The 21,623-nt window shown below is 53.4% G+C and overlaps 1 protein-coding gene across 1 annotated transcript in view; it reads right to left on the reverse strand.

Moving 5' to 3' along the window:
- The window catches only part of EYA2 (EYA transcriptional coactivator and phosphatase 2), a 155,627-nt gene that overhangs the window by 59,094 nt on the left and 74,910 nt on the right, over positions 1–21,623 (reverse strand). The window contains exons 6-7 of the mRNA XM_075527749.1: positions 16,938–17,080; positions 11,169–11,252 (exon numbers count right to left, since the gene is read on the reverse strand). Of these exons, the coding sequence (XP_075383864.1) occupies positions 11,169–11,252; positions 16,938–17,080 (227 nt within the window). The remainder of the gene's footprint in view (positions 1–11,168; positions 11,253–16,937; positions 17,081–21,623) is intronic.

A 21,623-nucleotide genomic window follows, 5' to 3' on the forward strand; every position in this document is an offset into this window, starting at 1 on the left:
TCGTTCGGCGCCCGTTGAAAGGCGGGGTAGGAACAGGGAGGACAAGCTGGTAGTGGGCAGCTGCCGGGGCAGCAGTGGGCCTTTGTGAAGTGTGTGGGCGGACCACGCGGAGTCCTCGGGAGTCTTTGATGAGCCCTGAAAACGCAACCCCAAGTTGAGTAATGCGACGAGGAAGTGGCCCGTTGCCACGGCCCAGAGAGCACAGTGCGCCCAGGCGCAGCCTCTGCTAATGAACACCTTCCTGACAGCCCAGAGCCACCTCGAAAACACATTTTCAGTTGGAAGTAATCCTTTAATGCTCTGAAATATAAGCGTAGGCCTTGGCACCGAGGGCCACCGGCTCAGGGTAGCAGGATCCCATGCAATTACATCTCAAGAAGGGGGGGGTGCTTCGCCCCCTCCTGCCCACCACCACCACCACCCCTGGAATGCTGTCATTCACCTCCACAAAAATCTCTCCAAGTGCTTCCCCGCCCGCCCCCGCAAAAAATGACAAGCCCAGATGTGTGCTTCTCAAGCTTTGGGGGCGAAGTGCGATGCCTGCTGCAGCCGCCCGTCCCTCTGCCCGAGTCCTGCAAAGGAAATAATCATTGGCCCAGACACTCCATCAAAGCCATCCTGGTTCTATTAGCTGCATGGACCGAAGGCCTTCACTGGCCAAGGGGCTAGAGTTAAAAAAAAAAAAAAAAATTCAATACACTGGTTTAACCCCCAGTGGGGGAGGAAAAAAAAAATCTCGACTTCCTCAGAAAATCCTTTCCAAATTGTATTCATCTTGACTTAATCCACCCCGGCCGAGGGAATTAGGCAGTATTTATTTTGAAAATCTATTTTATGGCGTTGCAAGGACTCGGTTCTCCTTGGGCAGGGTTGGCTCTCCGGCTCGGAGCGGGAGGCCGGGCAGGGCCCAGGCCTTGCAAGTCCCAAGGTGCTTAGTGCACATGACTAACAAAAGGTAAATAAACACAGCTGAGTCCCGGAGACCCGGGACGGTTTTCTCATTAAAGAAATAAAATAAACAGATGTCCGTAAGCACTTTGGCTTGTGTTTGTCCAAGGGCGGAAAGCTGGAGCGGGCCGCGCAGCCGACGTGAATTAGGGCGAAGTGTGGCTCCCTGCGGAAGGGGGAGAGGGTCCCGGGATTAACTAAGGGCCCTCGGGGGAGGGCACTTCTGATCTGAACCTTAGAGACCTCTAAAATAGTCTTGATCTGCTCGCCCAGAAAACGTTTTTTGTGGGGCTTGTTTTGGTTTCATTTCTCCTCGGTGAGCAGGAAAGGGTAGGCCAAGCCAGGCATCGCCGACGGGGTCAGACTGAACCCCAATGGTGTGTCTCGGGGTACTGGATTCTGGAATCCGGGTCCACTGAGGAAGGATGGGTAAGAAGAGCTATTCAGGAGTGGCCAGCTGCCGTGGGGGTGGTAAGATCTGGCCCAGCTTGCTCCACTATGGACCCACTAGACCAGCGGTTCGCAACCTGGGGGTGGAGACCCCTTTGAGGGTTGAATGATCCTTACACAGGGGTCCCTTAAGACCATATTCCTGAGACACCGCTCCTCGATCCGTCTCCAGATACAGATACGCACACATATGGGGTCACTATCCGTCTCCAGGCGGGTCCACCCACATAAGGGGTCACCACCACATCAGAAACTGCATTAAAGGGTCTTGGCATTAGAAAGGTTGAGAACCACTGCTCTAGAAACACAGAGGCAGGCCATCCAGCTTCACGTGGGCAGCAACCCAGGTGAACCCGAGCCTGGCACTTGGCTCCACAGATGACACTGTACGAAGGGTCCGGCTGGGCCTCGAGCAAATGTGCCCTCGTGGTATAGTGGGGTATGCGTTGGACTGAAAGTTTAGTGGTTCAAATCCGGCAGTCCATTTGCATGAGAAAGAGGAGGCTTTCTACTCTCTGAAAGAGTGGCAGTCTAGAAAACCCATGGGGCAGTTCTAGCAGTTGATGGCAGTGAGTTTTTGGTTCCCCAGGGAAAATGCAGATTCGGCCTGCACATTGTGGGTGGGCGTGGGCCCAAGCGTCTGGGGGAGGTCAGTGGGAGGTCCTGGGATCACACGTGGGGTGTGGAGCATTGAAGCAGAGCTCTGGCCATCGGGCAATTCAGTATCTTACAAGAAGCCTATGAGCTTGTGAAGAATTGTGAACATTTTGCTTGGGTTTTTGCAGCAAAAGACCTCGAAATCTAACACGGCTGTTTACTCGAAGATGTAGCCAGGAACTTGCGGTGTCGAGAGGGTGGGGAGGACATCCCTCGAGGCTGGGTCTGAGCTGGTCATTGGTGTGGGCACTCCGGCCCTCTGGGGGACTGGGACTGTCTAGAACACACCTCTCAGGGTGTTGAGCCTGAGGTCTCAGGTACTTGCCCGGGAAGTCATCCGTGCCTACAAGGGCAGGGAGTGGTAGGGGCGCCAGGTGGCACCCATGGTGAATGCACTTGGCTGCTAACCCACAGGTGGTGACTTCTGAGAAATCACCCACTGGAAGCCCCACGGGCACAGGGCAGCCAGGTCAGAACACACTTGGTGGCAAAACACGGGGCGTATTGAATTTCATTGTTTTACAGGCTAACAGTGGGGCACCGATTCAAACGAAAGTGAGACTCATTCCCAACGGGCCCACCTGGCTCCTCGTGACCCGGCAGGCAGGGCAGAGCCGCCCCCATGGGTTCCGGGATGGGAACTCTCTACGGGAGTAGAAAGCCTCATCGTTCTCCCGAGGAGCGGCTGGTGGCTTCGAACTACTTTGTGTTCTCAGTGCAACTCATACCCGCTGTGACATGGGGGCTCTTCGTGGGCATGCACAGGGTGGTTATAACGGAAATGTCCGTCCTCAAATAATCGAGCCTACCACTCTTGCCGTGACTGGGGGTGGTGTTGGGTGCCCCTGACCCAATTCCGACTCAGAGCAGAGCTGTCCCAGGGGGCGGGGGGGGGGGCTGCCTGGGCTGTGGTCTTACAGAAGCAGATTCCCAGGGCTTTTCTCCTGTAGGGCCACTGGGTGAGTTTGAGTGGTCCACTCCTAGGTTAGTTGTATAACAAGGGCTTGCTTGGTGGTGCAGAGCCATTAACAGGGAAGTGACCGCCTTGAGAAGGTCAGGAGACCGCTCTCTGCTGAGGTTAGGAGTTCTGGAACGGAAGCCTGGCGAGCCGCAGGGTTTGAATCTGTCCAATGGGCTCGGGGCAGCACCTCTCTGCCTGGCCCTCTGCGAGGGGCTGTGCAGACTGCGTGCGATGGCTCAGGGCGTCAAGCTGGCCCGGGTCTTCCTCACCAGCCCAACGGACCCCCTGTGAGGTTTGCTCGGCTCCTCTCTCAGAAGAAGAGCCGACCCCAGGCTCATGTCTACGGGGAAAACTCCAATACACCTCCCTCTGCCCCCAACCCAACAAACAGTTCAGCACAACAAATGTGAAGATATTCATGAAAGGTGACAGGCCAGAACTATTCCCCTGCCCCGTCGCCACTGCCCTGGAGGACGCAGTCAACTCAACCAAGTCCACTGCCATCGAGTCCACGGCCACGCCTGGTGACCTTGTAGGGTTTCCAAGGCTGGCATCTTTAGATGCCACAGGAGAGCGTGTGGTTGGCAGTCAAGTGGTCTAACCATAGTATTGTCGGGGCTCCTTTACGTGAGAACCCCGCCCACCACAACGTGGCTCCAGCGTCGACGTGGGGTTTCCAAAGCTCAGTGGTGCTGCTGGTTGGTCCCCAAGATGACGGGTCTCTCCCAAGGAGACAGTGGAGGGCGCAGGGCCGCACCTGTGGGAGAAGTCTCAGGCTGGGAACTGCCCTCATGTCAGGAGTGTCCTTGTGGGAGCTGGGCTCCTCCAAAGGCACGGGCCACGGCGCCCCCAGTGAATGGCGAGGCCACTCTCCCCTGGTCGGGGCACGTGTGGCTTCACACATCTCTCTTCCATTCCTTATTCTTTCAGCAGCACTGTGGTTTCCTTTTAGAGAGCCACCTCACCGCTACAGGTGGTCTCGAGGGACAGTCCATTCGTGAGCTCTACCGCCCCGTGGCCCCGAGATGCAGGAGACTCAGGCCCGGCCCATCAACCTCTCTCTGTTGGAGAGGTCTAAGATGAATGGCGGTCAGAAGCCCAGAGGAGACACTCTGTCAACTGGGCCTCCAGGGTCAGGTGCATCATGGTGTATGGGGTAGGTTTTGAACAAGAATTTGAGAGGAAGCAGCGCATGCCCCATCCCAAAGCGAACTGGCACGAATGAATCCGTGTCTCAGGGAGCGTGATGGTGTTAGGTGCCGTTGAGCTGGCTCCCACACCTGGCGGCTCTCTGCACAAGGAAACCCAACACTGCCTGCCCCTGTGGCGTCCTCACAGTCCGTGGCTATTCTTGTGGCCACTGCATCCATCCACGAGCCTCTGGCTGAGGGTCTGCCGCTTCTTCTCACCCACCCGCTCCTTTACCAAGCACGCAGGCGTTCCAACTATAGCACTCTGGAAATCCCCAAACCTTCTGGCGGCAGCTGATAGCCGTCTTTTTGTTGGAGGAGGGGTAGGGAAGGGTGGTGGAGGATTTAAACCACACCTGAGTAGACATGATAATGGGTCCTTACGATGGATCATCTTGGGGAAGTAAGCAGTCTTTTTTGGGGGTGGGGGGTGATCCTAAAGACCCAGTTAGAACTACCTGCCAGAGTTTGGAATCACACTGGGTGAGGGGTGGGGAGGGTGACCTGGAAGCCTATGTCAGAGTCCACGCAGAGGGCAGTGGGCCCCGCATGACTGGTGGGACCAGTTGTCTCGCCTCCACATATCCCACATTCCACCAGGGCGCTGGTGTCGGTGACCCACAAATGTCGACGTCTCTGGGGACTCAGGAGGCCCCTCACAGGAGGGAAACAGCTGCCAGGACCCCAGCTCAATCAGGACACAATCCCTGTCCACCCAGTGTGTGGGTGTAGCTCAGAAAGGGCACCCACCCACCCACCAAAGAGCTGCTCTTTGAAGCTACACGTCTTGTGTTGCCAGACCTTCCCAGTTTCCAGACGAAGCCGGGCATCCAGACTTTGATGTCAAACCTCCAGCTTGGAAAAGATTGCCAATGAATTCAGGACACAAAGGAGCACCAGGAGGCCACGCGACACCTGCTTCAGGCCGGATGCAGCCCCAGAGGGTCAGTCTGAGGCCTCCGTCTCAAGGCCTGAGCAGAGGCTGGCCCTTTAAGGCAATGGCATGGAAGGATGCCTGGGACAAGATTCTGCTCAGAAAGGCTTCAAGGGCCACCTGACCCTGTCACCCAGCCTCAGAGCTGAGCCACCTGTTTGTTCCCAAGCCAGGTCCCCCACTGCAAATGTGTCCCTGGCAGAGGTCACTTGCTCAACCTTCCACAGCATCTGCTGACCCCCTACTGAGGGCCAAGCTCTATGGGGCCCAGGACCAGGCTGGCACTTGCATCTCAAGGCTGGAGAGCCGTGGACAGGTCCTGACTCATCACACGCGATGACAGGTGTTCCCCAGAGGGCCACGGTCCCTTGCATCTCATTTCTGCTGAGCTTGTAATCCCAGGTCCTGGAGATACCCTGCCCCGAGCCATCTGCTTGTTTTTTCAACAATATTTGTCAGGTGCCAGGCACTGTGCTGGTCCCAGGGGTAAAACTGTGAACAAATTCTGCCCCTCTCCAGCTCCTGGGTGGAGAATGACACTGGGCTCCCCGCCTCCTGTACTGACCTGTGTTTATGGTACAGTGTAGAACTGCCCCGGAGGATCTCCGAGGTCTCTTTCTGACTTTAGACCTGCTGGTTTGCAGCCCTGCACTTAACCATTGTGAGGCCGGGCTCCTTAGAGTTTCATTCGCTCACTCACTCTCCAAGAGTCAATTCCCAGTCCCTGGAGGTAAATGCCTGGCTTTATGCTGGGCTGCTAACCCACAAGGTCAGCCGTTCAAATCCACCAGCTCCTCCAAGGGAGAGCAACGAGGTTTTCAACAAGTTATAGTCCCGGAAACTCACAATAGCAGTTCTACCCTGTCCTACAGGGGTCCTGATGAGTTATCCTTTGTCTCAGCAATTCCAGTCTCAGCTAGAGGAGGGGCCTTCCAAAAGTTCATGGAAACATTGGGTGAAAAGATAATGGAATTTTCTCAGGAATCTTTGGCAGCCCCCTCACATACTCTGAAGACTGAAAGCAGGAACACAAACAGAGACGTGCACACCGATGCTCCCAGCAGTGTTGATCAGCCAGCAGGCCAGCCCGATCCAAGTGTCCATCAACAGATGAATGGGCGCACCAAACATGGACCAGAGTACAACCGAAGATTACTCAGCCAGAGAGAGAAATGGAAGGTGACATGGATGAAGCTTGGGAACGCGGTGCTAAGTGCAGCAAGTCCCACAGAAGAGCAGACCAGGGGTGACACCACATCTATGTGGCCAGACACACTTCCCTACACGCTCTCCTGACCACGTCTAGTCTCTGCCAAAGGCTGGCCGGTGAAGTCTACACTCCACTTCCCTCCCTTCTCAGTGAGAACATTCTGGGGCCACTGGGGGCCCAGCCTAACTGCCCTAGAAGCTGGGTACCGAGCCTCTATGTTTTCAGATTCTGCAGAATTTTTCAGAATACCCCATCTTCAGGAAGCCCCACTCTGGGTTAAGCCCACCTTGTTTCCAGACATATACTGTCTCCTTTCAGCCTGTTGTCACCCTGTACTCTGATGTCACCCTGTGAGCAGCCTGGAGCGATGGCGTTCCCCAGTAAGCGCCAAGAGGATCCTCCAGCCTTTCAACCGTTCAAGGTTTCTCTCTCTTGGTCTGAGCCAGGCCTTCCCATACCCCAGGCCAGGAAACTTATGAAAGGATGTCCGTTCCCTTACCAGCACCCAGCAGAATCGACCCGACGGGAACGCGTTCCTTTTAACGGCGACACAACTCTAGGCATATATTATCACCCCCCTGGGTTGTATCGTTTAAAAGGGTAGATTTACGGCACGTGAATTTTATCTCCATCACACCCACTGCCGTTGAGTCAATGCCAACTCAGAGCCTCCCTCCAGGTCAGGGGAGCACTGCCTGGGAGGGTCTCTCCCCCTGAACAGCTGGCAGGTTTGAACCACTGACCTTGTGGTTAGGCACCCAATTCCTAACCCCCTTCACCACCAGGAATCCTTATAGATCAAGAAAACTGTTACTTTTTTTTTTAAGGGCTCTAGAGCAGAGCTCTAGGTTGGCACTGAGCTGCCTGGAAGGCAGGGTGAAAAGGGAGAGTCGGGGCCAGTTCATGGAGACCATGGAGGACTACTGCGTAATCGCCTTGAACACCCTCCCTGGCCACAGACGAAGCTTTCTGACCAGCTTGCATTGCCCGAGCCCAGTACAGGGATGGAGGAGGGGAAAAACAGAGGCTTAGAGTGAGGAAAGAGGCAGCAATGGCTGGCAGTGCCTGCTCCTGCTCTCTGGGGATTCCCGATGGATGCACATGATATGGTGAGCTGCCAGAGACCCAAGGGAAGCGGGGCGGTGGTGACAGCTCGGGGTGACACATCTCCTGGTTGGGTGGGAAGAGAGCCCTGTTTTAAAATCCAAACATCCCTTTTCGAATCACGCCTTCACCATACATGCTCTGCTGGTCTCAGTTCCCTAAGTCAATAGCAAGTTCCCCTCGGATTCAGGGAGGGCTTGTCCTTCCTGAACGGTGCTCAAGAGAAGGGCCACCAACAGAGATGGTGGTCACTGGCGTGGGTGTGAGGGGGGCTCGGCCTTTGGAACCTTGTCACTGGATGTCCAGGGGCCTCACCCTGCCTGGAAGCACCACTTGAGGTGCCTCCCCACTCAGTCCACTGAGCTGGGATGGAGCTGACTAGATCTTTCATCCCCAATATGCTCCTTCATCTACACCGACCAATCAGAGCCTCAGAGATGAGTATATAGATGGGCATGTGGCCTAGTTAGGGCCCATGAGATTCAAGCCTACATGTCATGCTGGAATTAGGGGAAGAGAAAGTGCCCTTCTTCAGTTGGGACTCCTGAGTGGGCGAAAGTCTGCTGAGAACTCGGCGCCACCAAGTTGATTCCAACTCATAGCACCGCTGCAGAGGGATGCAGAAGCAGCAAGAGCTGAGATTACTGTTGGAGCTCCTGGAGCCAGCCAGACCTGAAACCCAACTATCCCTGGGTTTTTCTATTATGATGATCCCTTCAACTCCCTGTGTGCTTCAAACCGAGAGTCCTTCATCTTCACATAATCGATTAGTGATCATCTGCTCGAGGAGCACAGAAATTTGGAGAGGGCTGTGGGGCGGGAGTCAGAGGCCCCGTGTTCGACATAGCCTCCTTGCATCTCACTTACACTGTCTGTGAAAATGGGAGCCTGTGTCTGCTCCTCTAGAACCAGCCCCCACCCTGAATTCCAAGTGGACAGCCCCGGACTCTCGGGAGCGTCAGACCTACGGTGGTCCTGCAGGTGGGTGGTTTCTCTCTTTCCCAGCTCTTCCTGTCCGACAGGGCGCTTGGCACTAGAGACTGTTAGCTCTTCTCCGGTATCCATCCTCATTCCCAGAGTCATTCCCCCAGAAACCCAGACCCACTGCCGTCAAGTAAGTGCCAGCTCATCGAGACCCTGCGGGACAGAGAAGCAATCTCTCACAGGGCTTCCCCGGCTGTCATCTTGACCGAAGCTGATGTCTTTCTTCCGCAGAGCGGCTGGTGGGTTCGAATCACCGTCTTTTCAGTTAGCAGTCAGGCATTCACCACCATGCCATCCGGGCTCCTTCCATGTGCATGATGGAGGCCAAGTGGGCAATCTGGTCTCCTCGGCCCTTTCCATTCAGATCCCTTTGGGTCTGTAATTCTAGGATGAGCGGTGGAACCCAGAACCAAGAGGGTCGGAGGGGGGCGGGAGTCATGCAAATGGGCCAAGAAGGCCAGGTCGGGGCTGGCATGGGCTGGGGAGCTTGTGCCCCCTTTATCAAGTGCCCTCGCTGCCCACTTCCTGGTGACTGCTGCCACCTGTGGGCCCAGGCCTGCCAGATTCCCTCTGCTTTCCAGAAGGGAAATCTGGATTGTTTGGGTCTATGTGATGTCTTCTTTTGTATGTTTGTTTTCTTAATGCTGGCGACAAATTCACACCTTTTTTTTTCAAATACCCTGGTGCCCAACCGAAAAAATGTCTGTAGGCCGAATTTGGCGGCGGGCACCAGCGAGGAAGCTTCTGCTGTGAGCTTCAGTCCCCTTCCTTCCTCTCACAGTGACTTGACCCGCCTGAGCGGGAGGCACTTGCTCTCTGTCCTGGGGATGGACAAAGCAAGGAAGGCCAAATCCAGACGAGACCCCTGCCCGCATGCTGCTGGCTCTCCAGGGGGCTGTCCTGGGCCCTTCATGCCCACAGATACCTACTGCCCCAGAAACACCACTCCTGGCCCCTGCCCTCCTGGCATCTGCAGTCCAGAAGGGAGACAGGATCAGCGCAGACCCCCAGTATAAGTGAAAAATACAGTTAGGGGAAGAGGTGTCGTTTACAGGGGAAGGTCGTTAGGGACGTTTTCTCTCCCTGTCCTCAAGTCGAGGTCTCAGAAGTGGGTTACACACTGGGCTGCCAGCCCCCCACAAGGTCAGCTATTCAAAACCACCAGATGCTCCATGGGAGAGGGGTGAGGCGTTCTACTCCTGCGAAGATTTCCAGGCCCAGGAACTCACAGGGGCCATTCTACGCTGTCCCCTGGACACGACGAGCCCGGTTCACGGGGGAGCCCACAGTTTGGATCAGGGGGTGGGGATGAGATCCTGGCAGGACGGTCCACAAGCAGTGAGTGGTTGGATGGCGCTACAGTATCTCATAGGGCGGGGGAGCTCCTAAAGCAAGCAGAAGGATGCTTCTTAGGGGAGGCGACAGCTGTGCCCCGGGCAGCTTGGGAGAACCATCAGACACCGAAGCCTGGTGGGCACCTCACTGCCTCAGCTCCTCTGGGGCTGCGAGCCCTGTGCACAGGCTGCCAGGTCCAGCAGCCTTGCCCAAGCTGTGTACACTCCAAACTGGTCTGCTGGCCTTCCCGCGGGCACTGCTGGACGAATAACGACATTCCTCTGCGGCCCGAGATTTCTGCGCCACCAACACCACGTCTATATTCTTTCTTTTTTTTTTTTAATTTGCGCCCTGATCACCACCACCACCCCCGTAGGACCACGTCTATATTCTTGACAACAGAATGGCAGACAATAAATCCATCTCACTAATTACACACCCAGCCTGTTCTAACCCCCACAAAATGGAAAAAAAACCAAATCCAAACAAAACACCCGTGAACAGCTGGAAAAGCCATGAGTGAAGTCCAGTCAGATTTGTGCTCTTTCCCCAGAAACAAGAATGTTTTCCAGTCGCCGAGGGGTCTGTAGGCACCTACGTATGTGTGGAAGCAGCCGGCACGAGGTCACCCACCTTGCTCCCGGGTAGGGGACACTAGATCACCCCCAAGGGCCCAGTTTCTCTACCTACAGGGCTCTTCCCAGAAAGAGAGGGCAGGAAGTCTGACCATCCTGTGATGTGGTTGGTGGAGAAGCCCACAGGGCAGGCGCACCCTTGCACGATGCTTGCGTATTAAGGGTGTCGGGCTCATGTCTGCAGTACTGAGGACGCTTCAGTAGTCCTTCCACTCACTCCCGCCCATCGGGCCAAGGGCACTTGCCCAGAATCCTCTGCGCTGATAAAGCATTTGCTCAGCTGTCTTTATGTTCAGCGTCTCCCCGTGGTCTCTGGGAGTGGGTGGTGGTGGTGCGGGGAATGGAGGGGAAATTAAGTGCATCTGCCCGATCCACGCAGAAACACAACTGGGAGGGAGCGAAGTACTTTACCTCCCTTCAAGGGCAGATGACTGCGGGTTGGCCATCGCGCACTTGAGCCCCCTTAGCAGGGTAACCGCAGGGTGACAATGGCCTTCCTTCCGTCCAACCCCAAAGGTGGTGAAGCCTTGCTCCACGTGTGTGAAGAAGAGGCACTTGGAGACACTACACGGGGAATGACTTCCAGGTTCTCACGTCTAAGGGAAATTCCACAGGAGTCTTCAAGCCCAGGCTGCCCCAAGGGAGAAGCTTCCATGGCAGAAGCTGCCTCTCCAGCTGCCCCCAGCGTTCTTAAGGCAGACGGGCCGGACAGACGGGGGAGGATCAAAGACACACAAAGTAAGACAGAAGCGAGCCTTACCTTCCCGTATCTGGATGCGAAGGTCCCCGTGAGTAAGGAGTGGAAGATGATGATGGTTTCGTCCAAGTCCCACACGAACACGCGCTGTGAGGAAAGAGGGAGAGCACGGAGACAAATGGCTGCTGGCCTCTGACTTCATGTCTGCAGAGCTTCATTCCCCTGGAGGAGAGCCACGCCCGGGAAATGCTGCCTTTAACTTATTAAACACTCGCTCCCTGGCTCCACGCGGAGTCGCCGTCCAGCCTCATCTGTGTAAAAGTGTGCTCACTTTGGGCCCAGTTCTGGGCTCCCAGAAGCCCCGTGGACGCCAGAACCAAGGAGCTGGCTGGTACCTGCCACGCAAAAGCTTTGAAAAGGAGGCGCTAGATCCCAAACCAACAATAAAACCCAGAGTTCACTGGACAAAATGAAACGCGGCCAGTCCACACTTAGCCGGTCCAACCATCTCGAACCATTGGTGTGCAAAGAGATTTGGGTGAGGATTTCCCTAACTTCGACTTTCACAGGCAGCCGCCTTGACTTTGGAAAATTTCCAAGTGCTCTCTGTTTCTTAAGTGACTTCGCTCCCCACCTATTCTATCCCCTTCCTTTGGCTTCTAGCTCTGGTACTGTGGGCTTCCCTGGCAGCCATGGTTTCGCTCCGTGCATCTGACAGCACACAGCAAAACACACACCAATTCACCCGATTTCCGACGGACCGTCCAGGGCTCCTCCGGGTTCACACGTGCTACTCATCTACCCTGTTCAGACTGCGCCCAGCCCCCCTCCTTCTCGGAGCTGTAATTTCTCATCTCTCCATGTTGCCTACTTGATCCCCGACAGAGAGTTCTTAAAATAAGTCCATGTTCAAGGTAGGAGCTGGTATGAGGAGGGGAGCCGGTGCATCTCCTTAGTCTGCCTCCTGAACGAGCCACTTTTGGACGCTCTCTGGGGGTCAGTGGATGTCTGGACGCCTGGCATTTCCCAGGCTTCTGGAAGTGTCTGGAATGAGGAAGGGGCTCTCAGGTCCACTGCTGTTCACCGCCGGCTAGCTGGCTCTGACCCAGCATGACCTCATGCAGAACAGAGAGGAACGTCGCCTGGTTCTCGCCAGCTTCCTGATTTCTCGGCCGGGTTACGTCCATGATGGTAACCAGTGTGCCAGCCCATCTCACTGCGCCAGTCCTCATTTTCAACGCCTCTCTACCGAACACGATGTCCTTGTCTAGGGAGTGGTCTTTCCTGAGGATGCGTCCAAAGTGAGTGAGCCGAAACCTCGCCTTTGTTGATTTTAAGGAGAGCACTCAGGCTGTCTTTCTGCTCAGGCTGGTTTGCTTGTGTTTGCAGGTCTAGTCAATACGCCTCGTCAACCACAGTTCAAACACATCTCTTCTGGCTTCCTTTTTCACGATCCAACTTTCACATGCCTATGAGGCCACAGAGAAGAGCAGGGCTTAGGTAAGAGGCACCTTACACCACAGATCTCACCGGAGTGAGACCTTGGCTTTGAAACGCCGGCAGGAGGTCTTTGCGGCAGATTTTCCCAATGCAGTATGTCACGGCATTCTTCACTGCGGCTTCCATGGACATCGAAGGTCGAGCCACTTGGATCGAGGAGCCTGGTTTTTTGGATTCAGTATTTTTTATATGTGCGCACATATGTGCTGGTTCATAACATGAAATCCTTTTTTTTTTTCCTATGATGGGCCATGGTCGAAACAGTTGGGTAATCCTGACGCTAAGTGATTGGCTTCCAGGGTTGAAATATGCCAGACTCTGACTTAGCTGAGCTGAAGGAGTTGGATGAGTTAAACTTAGACATTTCAATCATATAGATCTAGATCTATATTAACATTAGTGAATATTTTCGAATTGAGTTGCAGTTTCCATTTATTTATCAAATATGCCCCTTCTGAAAGGAGTCCTGGTGGTGCTGTGGGTTGAGTGTGGGACTGCTAACAGCAAGGTTGGCGGTTCAAACCCATCAGCTGCCCTGAGGGAGAAAGATGAGGCAGTCTGCTCCCAAGAAGGTTTACACTCTCAAAACCCACTACGCCAGTGGTTCCCAACCTTCCTCATGCCGAGACCCTTTCATACCGTTCCTCATGTGGTGGTGACCCATAACATTATTTTTGTTGCTACTTCATAAGTGTCATTTTGCTGTTATGAATTGTCATGCAGGATGTATTTTCATTGCTACAAATTGAACATCATGAAAGCAGAGTGATTAATCACAAAACAATATGTCATTTTATAACTTGAAATATTTATTTCTAATGACAAATCAATGAAATTTTGTCTTGAAGCATGGTGTCGCGTGGGTACCAGTCTTCATGCTGGGGAATCGTAGGTGGGCGTATCTGCATGTGGTGGACCCGTCTGGAGACCGATAGAGGAGTGGTGTCTCAGTTCCTAAGACCATCGGAAATATGTGTTTTCTGATGGTCTTAGGTAACTCCTGTGAAAGGGTCGTTCGACCCCCAAAGGGGTTGCGACCCACAGGTTGAGAACCACTGCTCTATGGTGTCACTACGAGCATGAATCCACTTGATGGCAGTGGGTGGGGTTTAGGAGCCTCCCACTCCTACTCTGATTCACAGCCTATAAGTGACTGCTTCCTAGCCCAACTATGGTTGGAGGCAGGGTGGGCCCCTAGCTCCAGGTGGCCTACAGGTATTGCCTAGGGAACTTAACATTGGAAGCCTAGAGAGCGATGCATGTTCTTTGGGTGGATGTTGGTGACCAAGTGAGGCCAGCTGCTCTGAGCGTCCAAGGTAGCCAATGCAGGCAGGAAGGAGGGGTAATGGCCTCTCTCTCTTTGTCTCCGCTTGATACCTGGGCCTGGAAAGATGTTGGCCACTCTGGTTTGGACACTCAAGCCCTCTCACTGTAGCACGGAGGCCTAGCCTCACTGCCGCGAAGGCGATGCTGACTCATAGCAACCCCGGTGGGTGTCCAAGGTGTTAATTGTTCATGGGAGTCTAGAGTCCAGTCTTTCTCCCGAGGAGCTGCTGGTGGTCTTGAACCGCTGACTGTGCAGATTTCACCCCAACGCATAACGAAGACAGCACCAGGGCTCCCTGGCATGAGGGAGAGAGAAAAATAATCACCTCCCCGTGTCTCTGTCTACTTGCTGGTCCCACGACCTTTGCAGTGCCCTGTTCCACCCTGCCTGCCCTTGGGTCCCTCGAGAGTCCCCGTATCATTCAAACAAGCTCTGCTGTCTCGCTCATGTTAGCTCAAGCTGGCTTCTGGCACCTGCAGCCGAAGGCTTTTAACGCCAGTACACCCTCAGAGCCCCCTCCCACCCCCTTTCCAGCTTTCTACATAATTTCTCTCTTGTGAGCTTCAGCCATTCCTCAGACCGCCAAAGACTTAGGAGGTGCGACCCACTTGAGCCCTTTACGCTGACGTGAAGCACACAGTGCAGCTCAGCTCACACCTTTCCAGTGGCTCTTGCCCAGTGGTACTTACTCTGGAATTGAGAAGCAGATGTTTCCAGAATAATAGCACCCCATAATCCCCCGACGTCCATGCCGCAGCCCTCCCCGCTCCCATTCACAGTTTAATGGAAACATGCTTCCCCCCCACGCGCCCACCCCATCCCCCCACCCGGGAGGAGCAACAGGGTCTGGAGACTTTAACTCTTTTGGAAACAGGAATGTGCTTCCATCTGGAGGAGCCGCAGGGACTGGGAGAGCGGAGAGCCAACACAACCTGAAGTCCATTAGTTTCCTTCCAGCCTTCTGCAAAGGCTGATACCACTGAAGGGATTGTGCTCGGTCCTGATACGGTGAGGTGGTGGCCGTAAGAATTCGGAGGGGGAAGAAAGAGCAGACTCTCTTGGGCTGAGAAGGGTCCTAGGAGCAGTGAGAACACATGCCTTGTCTTCCTAGGGTGAGTCAAGACCTCAGAGCATGAAGGGTATCCCTCCGGTGTGACCAAAGTCGAGTGAACCAACTGGAGAGCCAGACTACTGTGCACCGGCCAGGGCAATCGGAGAAGACGCCAGTCCTGACCCTGCTGCCACCACATTGGTGGATCCCGGCTGGATACCAAAAGCCCTGGCAGTGGGTCTTGGTTGTTGGGCTCACTCTGCATCCATTCTCTGGTCTTCTGCTGAGAGCACTGTGGGGTTCTTTTCCCACTGTGTGCGGTCTTGATGGGGCCGTCAATCAAAGACAAGCGTAAGACTCGAGTCACCCCAAGGGATGGATACTCTCTCCTGGGCACAAGGATCGGGAATGGTTCACTGCAGCACCCTGAAGACACCCTGCAGTTGTTCCCATCCTTCTAAGCCGGGTTTTTAACTTCCCCTCCATCCTGGTTCCTTCCAGGAAATTCCTTTTGGCTGGAGTAACCAGAATAGGTTTCTGTTGCTAGCAAACAACAGCCTACAGCTAAAATTCTAAGACTCTCAGCTTCAACACGGGTGCTTATGCCACTCCCCTGGCACAGCCGCCCTCCCTCTGCCCCCCGCAGAGCCTGGCTAGACTTGAACCCACAGCTGAACGTCAGCTTTGACGAGGAAGGCTGCAGCAACGCAGACGGACTGGAGATGAGAGGTTCTTGGTGTGTAACCCCTGGACTTTTAGACGATTCTGGGAGGGGCCCCAATAGCGAGAGAGCATTTCCAGATGCGATGGAGACTCAGCGTGGACATCCTGATCATTCTACGGACATGATGAAATCGCTGTTTCTTAGCAGATCTGAGCTGCTGGGTGGAGCCTCAGCCTGGACGACAAATCAGGCTACGAGGAGGATGTATTGGGATGTCGTGGCAATGACCCAGCATGGCCCATGCGAGTCTGACAGCCCCCTGAAGCCAACAGACAGCTGCCTTTTGCAGCAAAGCACCAACCTGCAGATTTGTCCATTTCTCTTCTGGATCGCTAACAGTAGCTTATATGTTGTTCTTTTAAAAATAATGATCCCTGTTGTCTATGTTCCCTCTAGCAGCCTCTCTCCTCTTTCATACACATGGTGTGTGTGTGTGTGTGTGTGTGTGTGTGCGCGCGCGCGCAGGAAACCAGTTCTGGCAAACAAACGCACACTTGCTGTGCCATAGAGTGTGTGGTGTCTCCCGGCAGTGAGACTGGCAGTTTGCAGTCTGGATTTCCCAGGCACTTTTAAAACACCCTCCTCCCCGTCCCCTGCCCGACATCACCTGCCAGGGGTACACCTGAGGGATGAAGGTGTTTTACAAGTACCCGGGAGACTCTCAGGTTAGGCCCAGGCTGAGGAACTTGGTAAATCACAGAAGAGTAAGAAGACTCACTGCCTCTAGGAGGAAAGTGTCTGATCCTTGTGCCAGTCACTAGGGAGTCTTTCAACATGGCCCCTCCCCTCCAAATAGTGATTCCACCGATGTGTGTTTGTGTGTGTAGGCAGCACACCCCTGGGGGATTTCATATATAACCCCAGGGAAGGGCCGCTCCAAACTGACCATAAGCCGCCTGTCTGCTCTCTTCTTGACCAGGGGCTCTTCAAGGGAGGTCCCCGATCTGGCAACCTCAACTGGGAGCTTGTCAGAAATGCAAGTTTCTACCCTGACCTACCAAATCGGAAACTCGGGGGGGGGGGGGCGCCATCTGTGTTTCTCACAAGCAAGACCCCTGCTCTTGACTACTTCAGGGGCTACTTGGTCTGACACGGTCAGTCTGCAGTGTTCCGACTCTCCCCTGCTTCCTCTTCCAGTATTCTCGTCTCGGCTACTGCACCATTTCCTGCCCCCACCCCCTTCCATTCTGTGTGGCCACACACCACAGCGACCACCACGTTGGGAGGTACCTCGATCTCGCTGTCCCCGGAAGGGGAGGGGTCGCTGCTCCGCTTGGACCGGCCTCGGAGCTTCCCGTCGGAGGCCCGGTGGGGCCTGTCTGCGTCTCCCTCTTTTGCTGGCGTGGATGGCCCGTTCTGTGTGTTATATTCGCCTGGTGTAAAAAGGGGAGGCGGACATGTCAGAAGCTTTGCAGCTGTCTCCCCCCAGGGGGTCTCCCATGGGTAGCCCCTATTTCCAAAGTGGGTCCACTCCCCAGGTGTGCAGCATTGGGACTGCTCCTGGGGGGTTCACATCAAGGCCGTGTTCATTTGGGAGTGGATGGCCAGGCGTTTCTTATGAGGCACTTCTGGGCGGGCTCAAACTGCCAACTTTTGGGTGAAGGAGTGGAGCACTTAGCTGTCTGCACCAGCAAGGTGTTCAATGCAGTAGGACCCAAAGGGAGCAACCCAAACCACACCAAACTCACTTCCATCGAGTCAATGCCAGTGAACAGTGACCCCATAGGGCAGGGTAGAACACCCCTAGGGGTTTCTGACACTACAAATAGTTACAGGAGTAGAAAGCCTCATCTTTCTTCCTGAGGAGTGGCCGGTGGCTTTGAACTGCTGACTTTGAGGTTAGCAGCCCAACACGTAACCTACTGTGCCATCAGGGCTCCTCCTCCAGTATTGGAAGCAAACTCCTAGCCCCTTGTGAACATCCTTTAAGTTTCACATTCAGTCATTTAGTCATCCAAATCCAGACTCAGAGCAGAGCTGCCCCGGAGGATTTCCCAGGCTGTTCATCTTGATGGGAACAGACAGTCTCTCTTTTTCCCAAGGAGTGATGGGTGGATTTGAGCCACCGGCCTTGTGGTCCACTTCCCGATGTCTAACCTACTGAGCCACCGACACTCCGCTATTCATCTATCAAGTGCTTGCTGAATAGGTGCTGTCCCTCAATTCTAGTAAAACAAGACATTCAGCCACAGGTTTCTAAGCGGATTTGGCTTACCGCCCCTTTTGAGGGAAAAAACAAAACAACGCAGCACCCTTTGGCAATTCAAAATGTTTTTACTATAATCCATAACCCAGGATAGAGTGTAGCTATTTGCTTATGCAGTCCTCGTGGGGCGTCCCAGCACCCTCTCCACCCCACCCCAGAGGGCACTGTCTCCCACTTTGGGAAGCACTGCATTAGACACATAAACAAGTAAACAGATACTATCAGGTTGGGATCTGGGTTTCAGGACACAAGCAAATTTGGGTGAGGGTCATCAGAGAGTGGAGGTGACCGTGGAAGGCTCCCTGGGTGAGGGGACAGAAGGTTGTATGTGTGTAATTACAGTGCATGTAGTTTTGTGTGTGCAATTCTGTGTATATCTGCAAATCTTAGAGCTCCTAGATGAACAGAGGAAGAACATAAAGACCAGGGGACTTCAAGACGCCCAACATCTCTTAATTCCTTTTCCCCGTGAACTTTTTTGACGCTCACTGGACATGTGAGGCAACTGGACATTCACACGCCTCTACCTTCAAAGGACCCTGTGCTATGCATTGGACCCTGCACCCTAAAAAGCTACCCTGCTTCTTTTAATGTGGTAGAGACCTACTTAACACAGTCATTCTTTCAATGTACAACCTAGGGACACTCACTGTGCTCACGGAGGAGCCCCGGTGGCACAGCGGTTCTCTGTTGGGCTGCTAAGGTCAGGGTCGGCAGTTTGAAACCACCAGCTGCGCCTTGCGACTAAAACGAGGCTTTCTGCTCCTGTAAAGCGTCCCAGTCTGGGAAACCCACAGGGGCAGTTCTACCCTGTCCTACAGGGTTGCCATAAGCTGGCATGCACTCGGGGGTGATGAGCACCCTGTTCATGTCGTGCCCAGGAGCCTGTGAACGAGACCTTGTTTGGAAGGAGTGCTTCTGAAGGTATCATGAGTTTCCACAAGAGGACACACTGGAGTCCCACTGGGTGGAGTCCCACTGGCCCACCGGGTGAGCCCTCATCCAATTAGACTGCAGTCTTTATCTGAGAGTCAGAGCCACAGACAGGGGCTCCGGGAAGAGGAGCAGGGGATGACAGAGGCGGAGCCTGGAGTGACCCACCTACAGGCGCGAAACAGCACAGGAAGACAGAAACCAACAGCCAAGGAAGGTTCTTCTCCTGGAGCCTCAGACAGAGCACAGGCCTGCTCACACCTTACTTTCCGAATCCCTGGCCTCCAGAGCCATGAGGCGACAATCCACGTCATTTTCAGACCCTGGGTTTGCGGTCCTTTTTTTTTTTTTAATGTTTATTTTTATTTGTGAACTGATATTATTTTGGTTTTTAAGCCTTTATCCAATGTCCTTTATTAAATTTTTATTCAACAGTAATTTCCCCAGGACATCTTTACATTTAGTCTTTATTTTCTTTATAATTTTTTGTATTGTTACTTTAGTCAACTTATTTAATTCTTGTGGCTTTTTTTCTGCTCTAATTTTGGGAATTTATAATCCTCTTTTTCTTTATCACTAGGTGTTTACTTGAGTATATTTAATTGGGAATGTTAGGTCCAATTAAAAAATCATTTTATTGGGGGCTCATACAATGCTTATCACAATCCATACATCCATTCATTGTGTCAAGCACCTTTGTACATTTGTTGCCATCATCATTCTCAAAACATTTGCTTTCTACTTGAGCCCTTGGTACCAGCTAATTTTTTCTCCTCCTTCCCTGCTCCCTGTTGCCTCACGAACCCTTGATAATTTATAAATGATTATTTTGTCATATTTTACACTAGCCAATGTCTCCCTTCACCCACTTTTCTGTTGACCATTCCCAAGGGAGGAGGTTATATGTAGATCCTTGTAATTGGTTCCTCCTTTCTACCCCACCTTCCCTCCACCCTCCTGATATCACCACTCTCATCACTGGTCCTGAGGGGTTCATCTGTCCCAGATTCCCTGTGTTTCCAGTTCCTATCTGTACCAGTGTACATCTTATGGTCTAGCCGGATTTGTAAGGTACAATTGGGATCATGATAGTGGGGTGGTGGTGGAAGCATTTAGGAAGTAGAGGAAGTTGTTTCATTGTTGCTACACTGCACCCTGACTGGCTGTCTTCTCCCGGCGACCCTTCTGTAAGGGGATGTCCAGTTGCCCACAGATGGGCTTTGTGTCTTCACTCTGCACTCCCCCTCATTCACAATGATATGCTTTTTTGTTCTTTGATGCCTGATACCTCATCCCTTCCACATCTCGTGATCACACAGGCTGGTGTGCTTCTTCCATATGGGCTTTGTTGCTTCTGAACTAGATGGCCGCTTGTTTATCTTCAAGCCTTTAAGACCCAGGATGCCATAGCTCTTGATAGCCGAACACCTTCAGCTTTCTTCACCACATCTGCTTATGCACTCATTTGTCATCAGGGATCGTGTTGGGAAGGTGAGCACACATGATATGATTTTTGTTCATTGATGCCTGGGTTTGCGGTACTTTGTTATAGTCTCAAACTCACTGTCATCTCATCGTGCCGATCATCGTGTCCCTAAAGAGTAGAACTGCCCCTGCGGGTTCCCAAGACTGTAACTCCTGATGGGAGTAGACAGCCTCAACCTTCTCCCTCAGACCAGCCACTGGTTTCCAACCACTAACCTTAAGATTGGAATCTGCCCTCCCCGCAGCAGTGGCACTGCTAACCACAATGTTGTCCGTCTATGGGAGAACGCTGAGCCCGGCTGTTCCTGTAAGGAAGTGCAGTCTGGGAAACCCTCCAGGGCAGCGGTTCTCAACCTGTGGGTCGCGACCCCTTGGGGGTTGAATGACCCTTTCACAGGGGTCGCCTAAGACCATCAGAAAACACATATTTCTAATGATCTTAGGAACAGAGACACTACTCCTCTATCCATGTCTAGGCAGGTCCGCCCACATGCAGATATTCCCACCTACGAGTACCCGGTGTGAAGACTGTTACCCTGCTACACCATGTTTCAAGACAACATTTCATTTATTTGTCATTAGAAATAAATAGTTCACTGCATAGAATTACATATTTTTTTGTGACGAATCCCTATGCTTTCATGATGTTCAATTTGTAATGATGAAAATACATCCTGCCTATCAGATATTTACATGATGCTTCATAATAGTACCAAAATGACAGTGATAGAGTAGCAACGGAAATAATGTTATGGTTGGGGGTCACCACCTCCTGAGGAACTGTATGAAAGGGTCTCCGCATGAGGAAAGTTGGGAACTCCTGCCCTAGGGCTCCCTGTGACGGGGGGTCGTTGGCAGCGGGTTTGGGGTTTGGTAGGCGGCACATGAGGAGTTCTGGTGAAGCAGCCGTCAGGCAGTTCAATCCCACCAGCTGCTCGGTGTGGCAGTCTGCTTCCTACCCCGCCCCCGACAGCCAAAGGTCTGGGTTTCGTTCTTGGTGGTGAAGTGCTGACGCCCTGAAGCCTGTAGGTTGGCTGTGGGCCCCACCAGTGTCTCTGTGGGGGAACTAGTCAAACTCACTGTCCTCAAGTTGATGCCGATGCACAGCGACCCTGGAGGACAGGGCCGAACTGCCTCAGTGAGTTTCTGAGACTGTGTCTGGAAGGAGAAAGCTTCATCTCTCTCCTGAGGGGCAGGCGGTGGCTTTGAACAGCTGACCTTTGGAATCGCAGTCTGACACATAAGCACGGTACCACCAGGGCTCCGCTCTGAGAGCCCAAAGCCTGGGGATC

This window comes from Tenrec ecaudatus, chromosome 12, assembly GCF_050624435.1.
Source record: "Tenrec ecaudatus isolate mTenEca1 chromosome 12, mTenEca1.hap1, whole genome shotgun sequence".
NCBI lineage: Eukaryota > Metazoa > Chordata > Mammalia > Afrosoricida > Tenrecidae > Tenrec > Tenrec ecaudatus.